Source organism: Cinclus cinclus, chromosome 1 (genome assembly GCF_963662255.1).
Source record: "Cinclus cinclus chromosome 1, bCinCin1.1, whole genome shotgun sequence".
Classification (NCBI taxonomy): Eukaryota; Metazoa; Chordata; class Aves; order Passeriformes; family Cinclidae; genus Cinclus; species Cinclus cinclus.
This window is the reverse complement of record NC_085046.1, coordinates 109477616-109497534: the sequence shown is the minus strand read 5'-3', so window position 1 is coordinate 109497534 and position 19919 is coordinate 109477616. Positions and strand designations below refer to the sequence as shown.

Sequence of the window (19919 nt, the reverse complement as noted above, 5' to 3'; positions counted from 1 at the left end):
TTCTGTGGAGCACCTCAATACAAAGAGCTTTGTTCTGCTGCTTTTCATCCACGAGTGACAAAGAAAACTGGGGGGTGGGGGAAAAAAAGCGCCGACTCCAGCCTGGGGAAGAATTTTTTCCAGTGTATCAGTACTTCAATTCCAGACTGCACGACTCAGACAGTGCCAAGAGCAGGAAAGGATGATGTGAGCTTCAGGGCATCATTTCTACTGAAAGCCAAGTCCCAGAACTGAGGAGGGGGAAGGAAGTTGTTTTCACTGCAACCAAAGCTTTGCACAAAAGGAACACGAACCCAGAAACCCTCAGTATTGGCGGCAGGCAGAATTTCTCCGTTCTGGGTACGCTTGCCGGAGGACTGGAATGCTCGGAGACCATAGCAGCCTGTTTTCTCCTGATGCCATCTGCTGGCTGAACCGCCAGGCTAAGGCTGGGCTCACCCAGGCACACATAAAAACCATCACAAGGCTTCACTTAGCAACACTTACAAGGCAAACCCCTCAGAAAAACGGAATTCTTATTTTTTAAGATGGAATAAAAATGCACAAAATTATTTTACAGGTTTAAAATTAGAGAAAGGACAAAAGTTAATATTTAGTTAGTACATCTTTGACAAAATTATTTACATGACATTGCACAGATGAAAAATAAAATAATTAGAAAAAAAAAAGTTACTGCCAGAAACAGACCTGGACCCTGCTTTGGCAGAGGCCTGCTTAAAAAAAAAAAAAAATCTGCATGACAGTAGGTGTTGAGGGGTTTTTGCTAGGTGGATATTGCATATGAAAAAAAGAGGTCACTGAATTATAAATTACAGAGGTTGGTATTGCTTTCTTTCTGCATTTGGACAGATTTTGGCAGACAGGGCTGTCATCTGCTGCTAACAAGACCCTCAGATGGTATCACATCTGAAATAATGATGACAGGAGGCTGGACAAAAGATGGTGTTTAGTTCTGAGATTTCCAAGCAAGATTGTGAAAAAGCTGTTTGTTGTTCATCCTGCAACATTTTGCACCATCACCATCAGTACTCAAAGCTCTTTTTGCATATGAACATGACAAAAAAAAAATGGTGCGTTTTTTAACATTTTAATATAATGGCTACTGAATTTCCAATACAGGAAGGCCTTCCAGACCTGAAGAAATAACTGCTTTGAGGAATATAGCTTGGACTGGTTGCTTTTCATGCATCATGGACATTTAATTTCTTCTGCTGTAGGAATGGGAAATCAGGGAAGTTCATGCTGGGATGGTTGCTGTTCTTAAGGATGTTCTGGACGGGGTTGCAGACAGAGGCAAAACATTAAAATGCACCCAGCATAAACTACCTGAAGTAATAGAATCACTTTCATCCACAAGCTGTTCTACTTAAACAACTTAGTATACAACGCCTATTTTCATTTTACCAGTATAAGTTGATTAATATTTGAATTACATCAGAAGTCACTCAAACTGCGCCTTACATCATCATAATTGAAAAATCTTTTACAAAGGGCTGATTTCTCTCTCACATTTCTAGTTCATCAACCTGTACATACAACAAACATGCACAAGGAGGATCTCCTGCCTAAGGCACTGAACTTAAAATAAATAAACAAATGACAAATATTATTTTATCTCTTTATTTTTTTCCAGAATATTTTAATATTGAAGCCCAAGTTGTTATTTTCAAGGGACAGGGAAGGGGGAAAGGAAAGGGAGAAACATTATGAAGACAAATTATTTTATTTAATTTATGGTTTTGTGAATGGTCATTTCTGTAGGCAACAAAAGGTTGTTTCTTAAAAAGAATAAGAAAACAAACAGCACCATTAAAGAAAGCATGATCCCTGAATTCTAAACAAAACACTGTCTTGAAACACAAAAAATTGCTAAAATGCTTGTTTCACCCTGTCACATCTGGTGGGGTAACAAAGCAAAGCATAACAGCATATTAAACTGTAGCAATCTTGCTGAAACCAACTACACCCCCTTCTGAAAATTCAGAGAACCACTTTCCGAGCTTGTCCTGTGGGAATAACATTTTCTTTGGTAGAGGACTGAAGGAGGGTATTTACTTCACTGAATGCAGATAGAAAAAGTATCTATGCACGTTAGGGATCTCCCCAATAAATCTGTATTTCTCATGCATGTTAGAGTGGATTTCACATTGCTGTTACACTGCAGGAGTAATACTGCCCTATAAAGGCATAGAATGGCTAATGTTGAACAGATGTAAACATTCAGAATACTGACAAAAAAAACCCCAAAAAACCAAAAAAAAACATACACACAAAACCCCCTGTACTGAAAATGTGAACCAAGTTAAGTTTCCATAAAGCAGAAAAAATATTTTACAGCAGTACAAGAGAATTATGGCAACAAAGTAAAGCACTTTTCTTGTAACATTCATGAACAGTACAAATACAACAAAGTTTTCTACGGACTAAATTATTCTTTAACTATCAAATATAGTACAAAGCGAAATATTATGTGCTATAAAAGAAGCAGCTCCTTAAATTAGACTAAAAAATGTTTTTTTTTTCCTTTTCGTTGGTTTTACAGTGACAAAGCATGATGACTGAAGACAACAGGATTTCACAGACTCAGAAACATTTAGCTACACAGGTCCATGATAAAGCCACTGAATATTTTGCTGCTTCCCCCCCAGAGTTTCGCAGAGCTACGGCCCCTGCACTGCTGCCAGGAGACTGCAGAAGCCATTCAGTGTTCAGAGCATGTTCATGTTCATGTGCGTCAGCTAAAATGATCCCTTTTGGTGACACTTCTCAGCTCATCTCGAGTGTTTATCCTGGTACTTCACCACACCTTAGAGAAACTGCTAAACCAGAGGCTACAATAACGATTCTGAAAATTGTGCGTGTGTTCATAAAGGGAAGGGGGTGCAGCATAAGGTAATTTTACTTCAGAAATTGCATTATAAAGCACCATATGCACCAGCTTAAAAACTGTGCAAGGGATTGCAGGGCCCTGAAAAACCATCTGCACGTTCTGTAGCTTACCCTGACAACATGCACCACCCTCAAGAAAGTCTATAGTACAGAGAATATACCTTTCGCTTTATGGCTCAACCTTTATTTTTATCTTTTAAATGCTATTTCATGTACTAGATCTCAGCAGATAAATAAAATGCAAACAGGGAGCATCCAGTTCACCATTTCTTAATTATTTTTTTAACTTTATTTCAAAGGGAGTTTCTGCTTGGAAAATCATTTCAGAACAGAAACACACAAGCACACTCACTGCAAATGCCCTAACGTTATCTGCATATCTCACAGGTATGCAATTAAAACAATAAGAGGGAGGAAAGAAAAAAGTGTTTCTCCCTCTCACCCAAAAGTGCTGCTCCAGGGGTAGGAGTAGGGGGACAATTTTGGAGATTAAAAAAAAAGGGTAAATTATACATGCTGGACACACTGGGAGACATATGTACGTACACACAAACACAGAGCAGTGTGTTCTTAAGTAATTCTTTCACCACTTTTCAGTGCATAAACTATTAACAACCCATGGTGCAAACAGCATGGTCATTAGAAAACACGATGACATTGAGCCTGAAACCTGAACAATCAAACAACAAAAAAAGGAGTAATTCAAAATTAACATCTAAATGTGACTGGGTTCTTACCAAAGGCCTAGGGTCGCTCTCCCCTAAGCATTTGTGTGATACCAAAATCCATGTAAGGTTTTCAGTCACGCTAGGATTCAATCAGGCTCTCATATCACCGCTGTTGCTTTTGAGTGTTTTCATACCCTAAACCTAATTGGCAACACTTCACCACTGTTGCTAACTAATTGCTCGAATTTAATCCTGGTGCAACTCCAATGACTCAAAAATGAAAGGAGTGGAACTGCACTATGGAAGAGTTTGGTCAGTTGTGTAATGTAACATAGCACCATCCAGTCTAATGCCATTTTAAATACATTTTATCATGACCTCACACATGCAAATTGCAATCCTGATACAAAAATGACAATATGACATGAATGAGTGACCTATCACATTAGTCACACTCTTACCCTTCAAACAAAGGAAAACCATGTTGTGGTCGGAACTTATTTCTGTATTATGTCAGTCAATACAAGAACTATTTCAAGATGCAAATACAAACAAATATTGACTTATGTGCTGTGGACAGGAAAACCTGAGCTAGAAATAAGGATTCCCAGCAGGCTTATATAAACATAGGTAAATAGAAGTCCAAGACCGGCTGCTCTCTTTTTTTTTTTTTTTTAAGAGAAGATCCTAGCTCTACCAAGTATAAATACAACGCAATACAATTCCAATACAAAGGCTCCTCAACTATGAGTCTGATACACATTAACTGACTACACTCATGCCTACTCATGAGTATTGCCCAGTTGCTGTTTTGGCAGCTGCTGGCATAGCAGTTGATGCTAATTTTCACTTGGTTACTTTTAGGTTTTTGCTTGGCTGGCTTATTTTCCTACCAGAAGACCTGAAAGTGCTGAGAAGCCGTTCCTTAGTTCACATGTCATATTAAGGAGCACTTTTGTATAGAAAAAGAAATGTATTATTGTATCAGCAACAAATTTGTTAGTTATTACAAATGGCCTTTGTACCACACAGTGTCAAAAACAATATTGATATGTTGCTAATTACAATAAAAGAGAACATCAAGGTGCACCATAGAGCTTCCTATGACAGGAATGTATGTGGTAGATATTCCAGCTCACTTTTAAGACAACAAACGGCATTTATCATGTTTGCGAAAATGGTCCTGCAAGAAAATAAATATGGTTCCTTCATTCAGCAGAGCCTCACTAATACACCCTCAAGTCAGGGAGACCGGTCATAGGTGATGAAAAGTACACAAACAAATATCAGATTTAAAAAGTATGCTCTAAAATATAGCATACTTTTCATTTCCTAAATGTAGCTCTATCATTCACATTAGTACTTCAGAATGCAACAGATCACTGCAAGATGAAACCAAGCAGTCTTACATCTCACACATTTTTACTACACTGCTCTCTTAAAACTGTCCAAGGAAAATCAGTTTTCTTGGACAGGCGGTAATGGTCTTTGGATTAGTGAGGTTCTGCTGTGATGTTAAAAATAAAAGTTTCTCTTGATGCTGACATATGGGCAGACCCAACCACATATTGGCAGATGGATGACTTGAACTCCACGTTTTGCGTTCTTGAAGTGGGAGTAAAAAAACCCCAAGGTGTTTTCATCTCCCCAGCAACTGCATGTGCTTTATCCCTTTATATTTTCCTTTTAGGTGAATAGGACTTCAAAATCACTGTTTCTCTTTTTTGCTTTTATGGTGGCTAGCACATCTGGAATGCAGCTATAATCCTGAAGGTAAATACAGTACTGGATAATTACTGAAGGTTACTTTAAAGATGCAGTATCCCTTTTAAAAATACATTTTGCTTCCAACTTCCTAAAAGGGGTCTGACTTCCTTTGAGAAAAAAAAGTCAGTGTTGTAAATACTTCTAAGAATTCCTTTAAATGGCAAAACTCACAGATGTTATTTAAATAGAGTAACTCACATAAGAGGAAAAAGATATAAACCAACATTCAACCAATATGCAATTAAAATCTTGCCTTATTCATTCATCAGAAGAATGCATCATTTTTAGGCCACAGAAAGGCTACAACCTCGACAACCAATGTCCTATGTCTGACCTTATTTTCATATATATTCGGGACTGACAAACCTAGAGGACATATTAGAGAGACAATTACAAATAAAGACCATTTGAGTGAGAAACAGGAAGAGAAAAGAGGTCTCTAATCTCCAGCAGAGAAGTTACTTTCCCCAGATCTACTGAAGCCAATGTGTTTCCATTGCTGGTCCTGCTAACTCATCATATATACAAATCTTTCTCAAGGAATCAACAAAGAGATGATGAGTAAGATTTGAGTTCCACAGTCCCTGGCAGGCACATAAGGAAACTTCTCTAACAATCTAAATTCCTCTTTTAAATTTTGTTAGGTGAAGTGACTATATTTCAGCCCTAGATAGTGAAAGTCAATTGAAGAAAACAATCTTGTAAGCAGAAAGACTGCAAACTGACTTAGAAGCTATGATGGTCGGCACCCCACATCTTGCCACTACCCCACTCACACCAGTTGCTATTCAGTGTGTCATTCATTCTGCATAGTTACTCCACTTCTTACAGTGCTATTCTTCCACTGATCTTTAACCTGCAGCTTGTATCTACTATCAAACAGTGGAGAAAAAAATGTGCTGCACTTTGTGCAAATAAATAGAAGCTATGAATGACATGCATTAATGCATTTTTCTTTTTTCTTTTTTTTTAGCACAACGAGAGAGCTCATAGATGCTTCAGTAACAAGGCTTTTTTAAAACTACTTCTACAGGTTTCCTCTTCTTCCCAGAAAATGGCACTCAAGCAGAATAACTAAGTTCTGAAAGCACCACGTAGAAGAAAAAAAAAAAAAAAAAAAACAAAAAACCAGTTTAAAAAAAAAAATCAATCCACTAATTGCAAACCATTAGTGGCCTAAACTGTTCCAATTTCTCTGTTCCTTTGTCCTGCTCTCCCACGCTGATAAGGGATACTGCATCTTTGACTCAGCTCCTACCGCACGACCAGGCAAGCTACACACAGTTTGGAAGGCCCTATGCAGTCATCATGACAGAAGGCTCCGCAGCCTTTGCACACGATCATAGCTTTCAGCCTGCAGGAGCATTTCAGTTCCAGCTCATCAGCGTTGCTGCTGTCAGCAAATTTCTGAACTGGGATCTGCGCGTTCTGGTTTGACAGGCCTGTGGCAGTGTTTGAACCACTTCCTAAAATCCCAATCGATTTCTCAATTGCAGATGCTGCCCTTTTGAAACTTGTGCTACCAAAGTGTATTGTTGGATAATTTCCACAGAGCTGCTGCTGCTGCTGCGGGTGCTGCGTCTGTATTTTCTGAGCAGCAAGTTGGGTAAAAGGCTTCTGTGGCTCAGAAAGTATATAGGAAGAGAAATCTGCATTTTTTAATGCAAATACTTTTAACTGTTCTTTCACTTCGTTTTGATCATAGGAAGCTTGTTTCATGCCCAGTTCGCAGCTGCTGCTTAAACCTTCCTCAAAAGAAATAGGTTCAGATTTTATATTGCTACAGATGCTTGCTGGCTGAGGCCAACTAAGTCTTTTAGTGGTTTCCATAGTAACTGTCGGTTGTTTTTGATCAGAGGGGACTTCTGCATTTGGGTGAGGAGGGGGAGGAGGTGGCAGGGGCGGAGGGGGAGCAGGGGGATGCACTAATGTCTTACTCGGCAGAGTTTGAGAGGCACTGGCAATGTCATCACCTTCCTTAATTTGAGTATTAGGGGAAAACACACTTCCTAGCCTCAGCTGGTGAGCTGCTGTAGAAATACTCACGTCTCCCAAACCCTTCTGTTCCAGGTGTCTGCTAAAAGCAAACGTGTTGCAGCCAGGCGGGCCTTTTGAAGCAGCTTGCAACAAAGCTGCCGTAGGAACGGGGCCTCTTGCAGCCATGGACATTTGGTAAAAATGCTGTCTATGTGAGGTACTGGCTTCTGCATGAAAGCTGCCATTTTTATCAATGTGAAATAAGCTCTGCTGGAAACTGCATGAAGGCAATGGTCTCTTCTGTTGCTTGATCTCTGGGCTGTGAGCAATCCGGCTATGAATGGCATGTTTGTTAAGCCACTCCTGCTTAAACGGCTGTCCATGCCCTAGCTGATTCATGCTGGAACTAATTACACAAGGAGCCACTTTAACATCTGTGTCCATTGACACCTTCCCAGGCTCACATTTAATTTGAGCATGTTCCCCTATAGTCCTGGCCATCCTCTTTTTCGGATGGTTTTCACGCTTTCTGCTTTGTAGCGGGGCTATGCTGCCTGCTGTAAATCCTTTACCATCTGGATTAGGAGAGTTGGAAGCATGTTCAACAATATTTCTCTCAGCCACTACTGTTTTACATACTGAGGTAGTTTGCAAAGGCAAGGGAAGCCTGTTAATTTCTAGTTTGGCTCCTGATCTGGGCTGCGGCAGCACTTTTTCTAAAGGCAGATTGCCTTGCAGTAACTGTGTCACTAAGGGATTGTTGGCCTCCACTGACGACAAGCGACAGCTAGAGCCCCCGGCACTCGTAACTCTCTTTAGGGTTTCTGTTGTCAGGGACAGGGAGTCTTCCATGGAGTCTGTGATGGATGTCTTGGAGGTTTGCGGTGGCTGCACACTCGTGGCAATTTCTGCAGACTGGGCAGGCATTTCAGGTCCTGTAAAATCCTCAGTGTCCATCCTGAAGCACTTGTCAGACTCATTAGTTTCTGATTTAACAGGAACAGCAATGCTTGCCAAAAGACTCCTGGACTGCAGTTCTGACATTTGTGTGTAACTGGAAGGTTCGCTTTTGACATTTTTCATGCAGTTTTGCTCTGCATATTCCTTATGCTTACCAGAGGTAAGATGGCTGACCACTGGCTGTTCTGTATTCATTGCTTCCTCATCACGCCAACAAATTCTATTGTTAGTGTTGTACTGATTGGTACAGGCAGCATTGGCTTCATTTTTCAGTGCTGAAGGGCCTCTTCGTTGCTCAGCAAAGCCTTGGCTGGTAGTAACCACCTCAATTAATTTATCTTGAGGAGCAAGAGGCACTTCTCGAAGACTTGAACAACCTGCCTGCAAGTTTTTGCTGTCTTGCTTTGCTGTAATGGCGATAAAGCTGGAACTGTGCTCAAGGTTTTCATTAGTGACCACTTCAGGCCTGCTTATGACAGACACCTGAGGACAGGCTATGCTTTGCAAGGGAGCTTCTGTCCTTACAGGTCTGCTCTGCAGGTCAATGCTGTTTTCTGCATTTTCAATAGAGGAAGAAAGTGACAGACTAGAATTCTGGTTCGTAGTGTGGTCAACAATGACTTTACAAGGTATAGACCTATTCATGGCAGTTTGCGTAAAGCTCAGTGGATGAGATTTACCAGAGAGATCCATCCGGTTTCGTGCTCCAGAGCTTTTTTCTAAGAGATCAGCATTCAATTTAGTAGCGTTATCATAAGAGCTTATTGTCACCATGTTACCAGTAAACATTGAAATGGGTGGCCTTGCAATAGCATCTGATGCTGCAAGGGCCTCACTGCAACTTAAAGCTGACCTGACGGTAGTGTGGATGGAGACAGTGGTCTGCTCACTACACCCGGTTATGGCTATCTTATCAGAAGGAAATCTGTTGGTAGTCCCCACTGGGGGAATCAGTACAGAACTACCAGAGAGATGATTTGGCAAGTTACTTGCAATAGATGAAGCTGGCACAGCGGCATAATGACCGGAGACTGCGTTATTCACATTGCTACTGGGTACTGGCAACCTTTTGTCATCAATGGAGTTTGATAAGATTGTGTTGTCTATGGGGACTGGTACATTACTGTTATCAATACATTTTGGTCCAACAGTTATGCACGGAGTATCAGCCCCCTGGATGGTTTTCAGCATATTTATATTACAAGCTGAAATTGCTGTGTTTGCGCTGTCAACAGACATTAACACAGAGGATTTATCAACAGAACTTGCAAAAGAAAGTTCTTTAATTGCTCCAGACATAGCAGTGCTGCAAACACACACAGAGACTGAACTTTTATTATAAAGCACTGGCACACTGTTACTTTCAGTAGAGGTAGATGAAATAATTTTCTCACACAATTGTGGCACAGGTATATTTTCATCAGAACTGTGCACAGATATCTCAGTAGCAGTTTCTGGTAATGTAGCTGTGTTAAGGGACTGCTGCAATAAAGTGGTAGTCTCACGGTGATGAGAAGACTTGTTGCTAGGGGACCTGCAGTTAGGATTAACTATAATGACACCAGTAGAACCTTCAATCTTTGTGTCAGTAGTCGTTGGTATCTCCAGAGATGAGGTACTACTTTCCTTTGAGCTGAACTGTGACTTTGATTCTTTATTAGTCTGGAGTAAATGAGCTCTGGCTTGATGCTTTGCAAATAGCTTGGCCTTTGTTTGCTCCTTGATGTGTGCCAGTGTTCTTGTCTTTCCACCTTCACATGGGGTCCCCATTGCACCAGAGACTATGCTGGCAGCTGCTGCCACGGCTGCTGCAGCTGCAGCTTCTCTTTGGGCTCTTGCTTGCTGAGCTCTTGCTTTGATATCTGCCAGAGTTCTAGCCCCAGTGTTTCTCCCACTGCTGACTGATGTGCTTGGGGAAACTCGAGGTTCTGGTTTAGAAACAGGCTGGCTCTTGATGATAAAAGGTGGTCCAATTTTTGAAAGCTGAATCTAAAGGAAGAAAAAGAAAAAAAAAAAAAACAGTAAATTTTAATGAGATCATCAACTCACTAAAATAACCAGCTGTCTCTTTAAGGGGCAGAGAAAGTAATGAAAGGAATTACTGTTCAATGCAGGTGGACAGAAAACGGCTAAAATTTAATTATATTTATGCTTCAATATTTTATCATCCTCCAGCGTGAATAACTGACACCTGTATTAGCCTACTCACACTGATCCTTCTGACAGGAAGGAAGATTGAACTGGACAACAACATGATGCTTATCAGATACAATTTGTCAGACCTGTTTTATATTCAGTGCATCCACCTGAGATGATCAGCAAGCCTTGTGCAGTGATATTGGACAAGAACCTGCAAGCAACCCCTTCCTGCAAACGTGAAAAAATAACAATGATGTAGTGCCTTTCTCCTTGGTCACCAGTGATTAAGACATCAGGAACAGCCTGTGTTTTGCTATAAACCAGACAACAAGTCTTGCATTCGGTAGGTGTAGTGGTATGTCCACAGAGCCTGGTTCCCAGCTTCCAGGATGGAGGATTTAAGAGGTATAAAAGAAGTGAGTCACTAAAGGACACGCCTTTCCTTTCCTCACTTGCACTTTTAATAGACTCGCTTTAGTATATCCCTGGATAACTTCTACATTACTGCTCTTCAAAAATTTAATCTTCAAGACTATAAATAATAAACCCACAAATATTAAAAATTTAAATACCTACCACTTTAAGCAAAATAATAACCTGTAAAATCACTTGAATTATTAGGATGCTTTCAATTAGGCATATAGTTTTTCAGGGTTAAGAATCTTGGAACCACTTTGTAACTCACACACTCTCATCATACCCCAAGGTTGGCAAAAAAAAATTCCGTTTCTTAAAATGGACATATGTCTACTGGCTGTCCCTAGCAATAGGACTTAGTGGTTAATGCTATGACTCATCTTCTGAAAGGAACTGAGAGGAAAACTAGGTAGTATTTGTGGAAAAGTACTCTAAGATATGATGGGATGTGACAGCCATATAGCAGAATGCCTTAGAAGAACTGGGGTTCTTTTTTCCTCCTTTAATTACAAAGGCTAGGGGTTTGCTGGTGAGATGATACAAGAGCCAAAATATTTGTTAAACAAAAAGCATACTAGAATTGATTGCCCATAATTCTTCATAACATCCTGCTTTTGGTATCAGAAGCAACTCCTTCCAGTTTCCACTTTTCATTACCAGAACTCCTAGAGCTCTAACTATTTGGTTATTTTTTATTATTATTATAGTAATGACCTTTTTTTATTCCCTAGTGATCTATATTCCCTTACGCTTAGAGACTTATTAGAATTTATTATGCTAGATAGACACCTTCCAAATATGAAAGAATATCACTAAACTCAGAATGGAGCTAACTTATAATTGCATCACTGCTCTTAAAAATAAATTAGCTGAAATATGCTTCTGCACTAGTGATTAAAGCAGTTAGTCTATTTGCCCTCCCGGCCAAATTAAAAGTGTTCAGTGACTGCAGCAGTTAAAAATAAATGCAGAAAAGGGCATTTCTGAATAATCAGGAACTACTATTGCAAAGTCAATGGCTTAAATGCAGTAAATGGGATCTTAAACTTGGCTGATGTCATCAACTATGAAATTAAAAGGGTCAAAACACTGAGTCTATATATAACTGTATCTACAGAACTCTCTGCTATGAAAAAAAAAACCTTTTCAACTGAGATATACTTTATTACATAGCAGAATAACAAAGGTATCTCTCTCTATATATATAAATAAGATACTTCCCCCGATAGGTTTCTGTTTCCAGTTAATTCTACAGGGAAATCTTATATTTCAGCCTACCCAAGCCTTGGGCTTGCAAAAGGAACTTTGACTATTCTGACTCTTGGTTCTCTGGCTGGATAAAGGTACTGGTTGTTTTTCTAAGTACTGGTTATGACAACATTTATTAGTCATGCTTGCTGGAGAAGACATCCACAGAAGAACAAGCACAAAATACAGATGGGCAGTTAAAAAAACAAGTGCTGCATGCGACTGATGGGGAAGATCTTGAATTAGATTAAGCTATGGATCCTGGAGAGCTCTCCCAAACAAATTCAATTTTTGAGCCAAGACCCTTACTGAACAACTGTAGATATGTCTGTATCAGAAGTAATTTTGCATGGTGAAAATGCAATAGTAAGGCAAAACCATCAGTACCACAGCCCTTATACATCCCCAAAAAATACACCATGCACTGTGCCTGCATGCAGTTCATAGAGGGACATAAATTTTTTATGTCCTGTTTATTCATTACCTTAAGAGGTGGAACTCGGGGCTCCTCTCTGGGTGGCTGTTCTTTATCAGATGGACTTGTTGATGAAGCATTACGATTAGGCAGATCATCATCTATTCTAGCTCTCTTCTCTTTAGAGATTCCAAAACCATGCTGTTCTGCGGTTTTCCTCTTTGGGATCTCTGGGTCTCTACTTTCATTTCTTGCTTCTGGTGATTTTGTGGGTTCTAAAGACTTGGAAGAATGTGAACTCTCTAGACGACTTTGGGTGCTGCTTGTTAGCTTGTGAGATTTACTTCTGCACACTTCAGAGAACGTAGCTTTCTCTAGAGATGAGGTATATAGTTTATCATGTGGTTTTGATGGAAGCAATTCAATATTTTTGCCAAGTGATCCTTCTGATAAGACAGATACCTCTGAGGACAAGAGCGTACCTTTCTTGTCACCTCTTTGCTGAACACTGTGATTTTTATTTTTCATCACCTCTGGAGGAGTGTGTTCTGGGATGGATGCAATGTAGGGTTTCTCAGTTTCAGAATGTGACTTACATGGCTGATGACTAAGGTTTGTGCTTTGGGACTCTTCCAACACTGAAGTATCAGGTGTAATTGTTAGTGGACCAACTTTCATATTTTCAGAGACACTCTGAAGTTGTTTTGACTGAACAAGATTCTCTTCTTGAATCACCTTAGGAATGACAGAGATTTCTTCTTTTGGAGTGGGAAGGGAGTCTTCTAACAAACATGGTGATTTCCTTTGTTGCAGGGAAAGTCTTTCACTGCTTGGGGAATTAGAAACTGGAGATATCTCTGATGGAAGAGGCAAACTATTTGTCACAAATGTTTCAGAAGTTAGAAGAACAGAAGATACTGAAGATGTTTCTGAAGTTAAAGGCAAATCAGACATTGGAGATGTTTCTGAAGTTAAAGGCAAATTAGAAGCAGGTGATGCCTCTGATGTTAAAGGTAAATTTGACATCAAAGATGCTTCTGAGGTTACAGGTGAGGTGGACATTGGAGAGATTTCTGACATTAAGGGTGTGTGCATGTTTTCATCACTGGCCTTTTGCTGAGTATCACCTTCAGTGTTTTCAGAACTGGACACTTCAGATGAGCAAGCTGTTTCAAGAGATGCTGGAGTACAGGGTTCCTCTGAAGTTGACTGAGTGTCTCCTCCAGGTGAGGCAATACAAACTTCTGGACTTCCAGAGGAAAAGGAAGTTTCAGAAATACAAGCATTCTCAGACAACTGCTCCTCAGGGTCACTATGAAGCTCCATATCCACTGCAATGCCTCCACCAGTGAACAAGGAACCTTCCAGAGCAGCACTTTGCATTTCTGGCACAATTATCTCTTTTGAAGACTCAGAATCCTTCTCAGCTGTACCGCTGACAGAGTTTGTGGATGAAGCTGATTGTGCTGGTGATATGCAATCCTCCAGCTGATCTATCACAACTGACATCTCCTCCTGAGGGCATTCTGACTTCAACTCTACTTTAATTTCAATGTGAGATGCAGTATCAGTTACGTCATTCATCATGACACAGGACTCAGTGCTGTCTGCAAGCTGTACTGCCTCTGTTTCCTCATTTGTGCCAGTTGGACTTACAGACTCCTCAGAAAACTCATGTTCTGTCTTATGGTTCTCCTCTTGGCATTCACAAATACTTGTCTCGACCTCTTCAGCAATTTCCTCCTGAATGACTGATTCTTCAGGTATCAGTATATCCTCAGAATCTGCTGTTAGATCCTTGACAGGAACCTGTTCCATACTACAGTGAGATGGACTATTATCTCTCTCTGGTAAAGGTGGAGCTTTAGCACCTTTCTCCTCTTGATCCTCAAAGATAGCTTGCTTGGAAGGACCGGGTGTGCCAGAAGATCTGCACAAAGAACTGCTTTCATCTTCATCATTGCTCTGTACTGCAGTGAGCTTCGTTGATTCTCCTCTTGACATTCCCAACCTAAAGAAAAACAGAAATTAAAACAGGTATTTCCATCACATTAAGAATAAGGGAATAAGCTAACCTTTCTCAACCACACTTTTTAATTTCCAAAAACCACATATTTTCTAGTTTAAAACAGTGGCTTGCTTAAGTGGTGGCTAACTAATTTATATACAGTTTTATGTATTTTGGAAACCTAACTACTGAGATTTTCTTACAAGTGTTAAAAACCATGAATATTTTTAATACAAGTAATCTCTGTTTACAATCCTGGTTTGGTTTTTTTTTGTTGTTATTTTTTGTGGGGCTTTTTTCTTTTCTTTTTTTTTTCTCTTTAAATAACAACATAATATTGCAAGATTACAGCATCCACTGCACAAGAAACGTACAACTGCATCTTCTTCTAGCAGGAACAATTGTAAAGGAAATCCCTTTTTCCCTCCTTCACCTGCTTTTAAGGTCAACACAGCCAGCAATATGAGAGAAGTTTGACATTCGTAAGGAGCTAAAAAATACATATTTGTAATGTAAGCATTCATTCTCACGGATTGATTGCTAAGGAACCATGTATACTATGCGTGTTTCTAAAGATTTTCTTACCTTTTATCCTGAAAATACTAGTTTAAATAAAGTTTTATTACTCCAGAAGAATTAAAAAATCTACAAAAAAACCCAAAACAAAACTAAGGCCAAGAGCTAAAAAAAAGGTCGTTTTAAAAAGTATTTGTGTTCTGAGATCCTCCTTTCCTTCTAAGGCCAGTGGAAGTACAGACGTTCAGCATCTTTAGTAAGATTTTCCAAGCAGACTTTATGCTTCAGCAATTCCATAACAGTAGAAAATACACAAAAGCTTGGTGGGAGGCCTTAAAAGAAATTTCATGGTCTTAAGGATCTCCTAATCTACTAAACAGATCTCTGTTGTCATTTTAATCAGAAAATAAAGAATGAAATGGAAACAAGCAAACATAAAAGATATTCAGAAGCTATGGAAGCAAAATTGCTTGCCAGTGTCTACCCAGAAGACACAGAGATACAAAGGCCTATTCAGATGAAAGTACAGAACACGTAAAAAACCAAAACCTGTGGTTGTGCACTTTAAAAATACTGGAGAGATGTATTACAGCGAGAGCTGTAAACATAAAAAAACCCCAAAGCAACCCAGCCTGAAACCGGCATCCCAAAAAGCACACTTAATTATTAGTATTGCTTACTACTAGACACTACTCATGAACAAAGTCTCCCTATGCCACCGATATGATGAGGAAGGATTCTCTAGAGAGCAATTCAGAGCAGCAAATTCACAATTCCTACACTGAATGCATACTAGAAGATGTGTCTTTCTGACCAGAAGTTCCCCATATGGTCTAAGTTTACATTATAAGTTTAGGTGAGTAAAGTTTTGTTTAACCAAGGTTTTGGTGAGTAACTTCCTACAAAATTCCTTGTGTTAAGGAGCCAAAGTTATCTCGGGAAAATGAGAAGGGAAAAAAAAATCCACTCCACTACTGAAAACTGAATTAATGGTCTATTTTCTCTAGCTGGGTAACATCATGAAAAGATATTGCTTGATGGTTATCTTTATGGACTGAAAATCAGCAAAGGAATGAAGGACAGGATAAAGGTGAATGAAACTGTCACATGGACACTATACAAATACACACATTCTAGTAACATATTGAAGATAAAGAACTGTAAGGGAAATAAGATAAAGCAGATTAAGGCCAGCAGAACATGTAGTGAATCTTAATAGTATTTTTCAATATTGGAAATACTACGTTGAAGAAGAAACTGAAGTGAAGAAAAAGGCTTTGCAAAGAAGAAGGCTCAAGATCAGCATGTTTAAGGCAATCTCAGATTGCAAAATAAACAGATGATCTATCTTCTCCCTTAGAGAAAAAGACACACTGAGTTTGCAAAACAGCACAAAAAAAATGAGTGCAGCAGCAAACAGATTTCAATTAAAGTGCTAAGGACAGGATTCAACTGGCAAAGTAAGGGCACTCAGTCATCCAGTAAAAAAAAAACCAACAAAAAAGCTACTCAAGGATATATGAATGCTGATATTCTAGTACTGTGATAAGTAGTAGTGTGAGGGGAAAAAAAAAAGTAAGAAAATTATTAAATCAGCAATAAAATTTGGAGAAGGTCTACCCAAAATTAAAGCTTTGATCTTTATTCCAACATGTAACTCTCAAAAGTGAGAAAAGAAATAATATCTTGACATAATGGAGTATAGCCCTTGCAATCTTGTTGCAACAAGCCAGAAGAATGTGGATTTCTAGCAACATACATCAGCAGATCCTAGATAAATGACTGAAAAATAAGATTTTGTATTTTGAAGAAAGTCAGAGAGAGTTAAAATGAACAAATATGAGGAAGTAGAAAAAGAACAAAAACGGATGGATGCAAACTGCAACTGACAGTGCCACGATAAACAGCCTGGGTGCAGATAAGAGCAAACACAAGATGCAATGTGTAGAGCTAACAGTGAAAAAGCACTCTAAAGTCTTTGATTGCCATCAACTGTGAAGTGTATAAAAATGTTTACTGAGATTCTGCATCTATTAATGGTCCTTCTCTAAGTAGAAGGTGAAACTTGCTTATGTCAGAGGAAAGATCCTACTCTGATTGTAAAGTGAGCAAGTTAGACTGCAAGACAGATTCATTTTTCAGACAATGCACGTGAGAAACAGGTCAGGGAAGCTTACAAATTCTGCTAGTTGAGTCAAATCAGTATAGCTGAAAAGAGACAAAGCCCAATCATACTAAAAGCTAGTTTAAAAACCAAAGTGAAAAAAGGTAAAAGAATCATGGAGTCACAGGACATCCTGAGTTGAAAAGGATCCACAATATCACTGAGTCCAACTCCTGCCCCTGCACAGGACTGCCCCATGAACCAACACAACGTGGAAGCTACAGCAAAAACTACCATTCAGTCAGTAAACAATGAGGAAAAGTGCTGAAAGCCAGCAAAGTACATCTGCCTATATAATAGCCAAGCAGAAGAATGTAAGTGAAACAATGCAAGCAGGGGAAAGGGCAGGGGGGACCAGATTCAATACTTCAGTCAAAATGGAAATTATGTGGAATATGACATTTTGCATAACAATGTTGATGGCAGAAACCTATGAAACCAAATGACATGTATCATCACAGACAGAGCGATTATCTGCCAACCACTATGGCACTCAGCATTCAGCCAGCCCAGCAGGACTGCTGGCTCTGCAGAATTATGAACATCATTCTCTGTGCATGTAACAGTCATTTTTGACTGAGGAACTCCAGCATTGCTGGTAATAAAATTGTACTTCTTGTGGAAGGCCCTACACCAGAATCTTACACAGGCCTTTCCTACATGAAAGGTTAGTCACTGACTCTTCTCTTGACATGCACAATGAGAAGTTATTATGTTCTTTATCTAAACCTAACAAGTATTTTTTTGATACTAAAAGGATCAACACCTGGATTAAACTGAAGTCTCAAAGCTGTTTGCTAAGAAATTAAGCACTTAACAATAAGACAATCTGACACATTAAGAGCCTAGAATTTCCATTATATGTAAAGATAAGGTGCTGGAGAAAAGATACACTGGGGGAAAGCATCTAGCAAGGGCGAAGAAAATAAAACACTAAAATGGATCTGTCCATTTCTTGCCTGGATTTCACTACATCTCCCAGTGGTCCAAGGCAGAGGATTGTGAGAAGTAGTACAGTTAGTGCAGAAATATTTTAGTTCATCTTTAAGATAATCAGTTACATGAAGGGTTCCCTGTGCCCTGGATTTCTTAAGTGAAAAACATCTGACAGTAAAGCTAAGACAACTTATGTAATGATGGTTCCCATTGAACAATTTTTCTGCTAAGTATTATATTTATATTTGATTGAGTAGACAGTGAGGTAGATTGAGAACTGACAGAATGGCAGAGCCCAGACAGCTGTAATCAGTGGCACAGGGTGTATTTGGAGGCCCGTCACTAGTGGTGTCCCCCAAGGCTCAATACTGGGCCCAATACTGTTCAACTTACTCATCAATGACTTGGATGAAGGGGTAGATGCCTGCTCAGCAAGTTCACTGACAACACAAAGCTGGGACAAGTGGCTGATACACCAGAGCCTGTGCAGCCCTTCAGAAGGACCTTGACAGGCAGGAAAGGTGGGCAGAGAACTGTCTGAAATTCAGCAAAGGCAAGTGCAGCGTCCTGCACCTGGGGAGGAATAACTCCAGGTACCAGCACAGGCTGGGGGCTGACCTGCTGGGAAGCAGCTCTGTCAAGAAGGACCTGAGGGTCCTGGTGGACAATGAGCTGTCCATGAGCCAACAGGTTGCCTTGGTGGCCAAGGGTATCCTGGAAGCATTTAGGAAGAGCATTCCAGCAGGTTGAGGGAGGTGCTTCTGCCTCTCTGCTGTGCCCTGGAGAGGCCACAGGTGGAACGCTGTGTCCAGTTCTGACTTCTTGGTACAAGAGAGACATAGAGCTTCTAAGGTGGTCCAGTGGAGGGCAACAAAGATGATTAAGGGGCTGGAGCAACTGTCTTAGGAAGAAAGGCTGAGGGAGCTGGGCCTGTTCAGCCTGGAGAAGAGGCAACTGAAAGGAGACCTCATCAATGTCTCTAAGTACCTAAAGGGAGAACGTCTAGAGGATGGGGCCAGGCTCTGCTCAGTGGTGCCAAGGAATAGGACAAGAGCTAATGGGCAGAAGCTGAGGCACTGGAGATTCCACCTGATTGTGACAAAGAACTTCACTATGCAGTGACTGAGCACTGGAACAGATTGCCCAGAGACGTTGTGGAGTCTTCCTCACTGGAAAACTGCCTGAAAGCAATCCTGTGCCATGTGCTCAAGGATGACCCTGTTTGAGCAGGGAGCTTAGACCAGATGAGTGACTGCAGTCCCTTCCAACCTGACCCATTCTGTGGTTCTGTGATATAATTAAAAAACACCATAAAATAAAAAGAAAGAATCAGTAATTTTTAAATATCTAGTTTATACTTTATAATAAATTCTTAGTATTTTTAAAAACAGACATATAATTCTAAGTATTGATGAACTAGCTTTTAAAAACAATTTCTAAAAGGAAAATTCTTGGATTTTAGGATGTGAATCTCCTTAAATTCTGTTTTTTAAAAAAATGAAGATAAGCAGTGAATATTCAGCTGCTGAAGAATGCCATCTCTGTATCATCATCAAACTGAAATTGTGCTGACTCACCCCAGCTGCGCACCTGGAGTGATACCATATTTAATTTTAGTCAGTTAAAGGTATTTATTTATTTATTCTTTGTATCTTACTTCTAAAATTAGATTAGTCATTGTCACTTTCATTTGTCTCAAGCCAATATTTGTTCTATGTCATATATACTTCTCAGGCCAATGGTCCATCTCAGTCAAAAAAACCCCAACTCTATTTAATTTTAGTAACTTTGCAACTAAGCTTAGAAAAAAAAAAT

General features: G+C 39.7%; 1 protein-coding gene across 1 annotated transcript in view; it reads right to left on the bottom strand.

Moving 5' to 3' along the window:
- Positions 1-5995: 5995 nt before the first annotated feature.
- ASXL3 (ASXL transcriptional regulator 3) overlaps positions 5996-19919 on the bottom strand; it is a 121879-nt gene continuing 107955 nt past the window's right edge. Inside the window, exons 13-14 of the mRNA XM_062513457.1 lie at positions 12550-14491; positions 5996-10250 (exon numbers count right to left, since the gene is read on the bottom strand). Of these exons, the coding sequence (XP_062369441.1) occupies positions 6579-10250; positions 12550-14491 (5614 nt within the window). The 3' untranslated portion in view covers positions 5996-6578. The remainder of the gene's footprint in view (positions 10251-12549; positions 14492-19919) is intronic.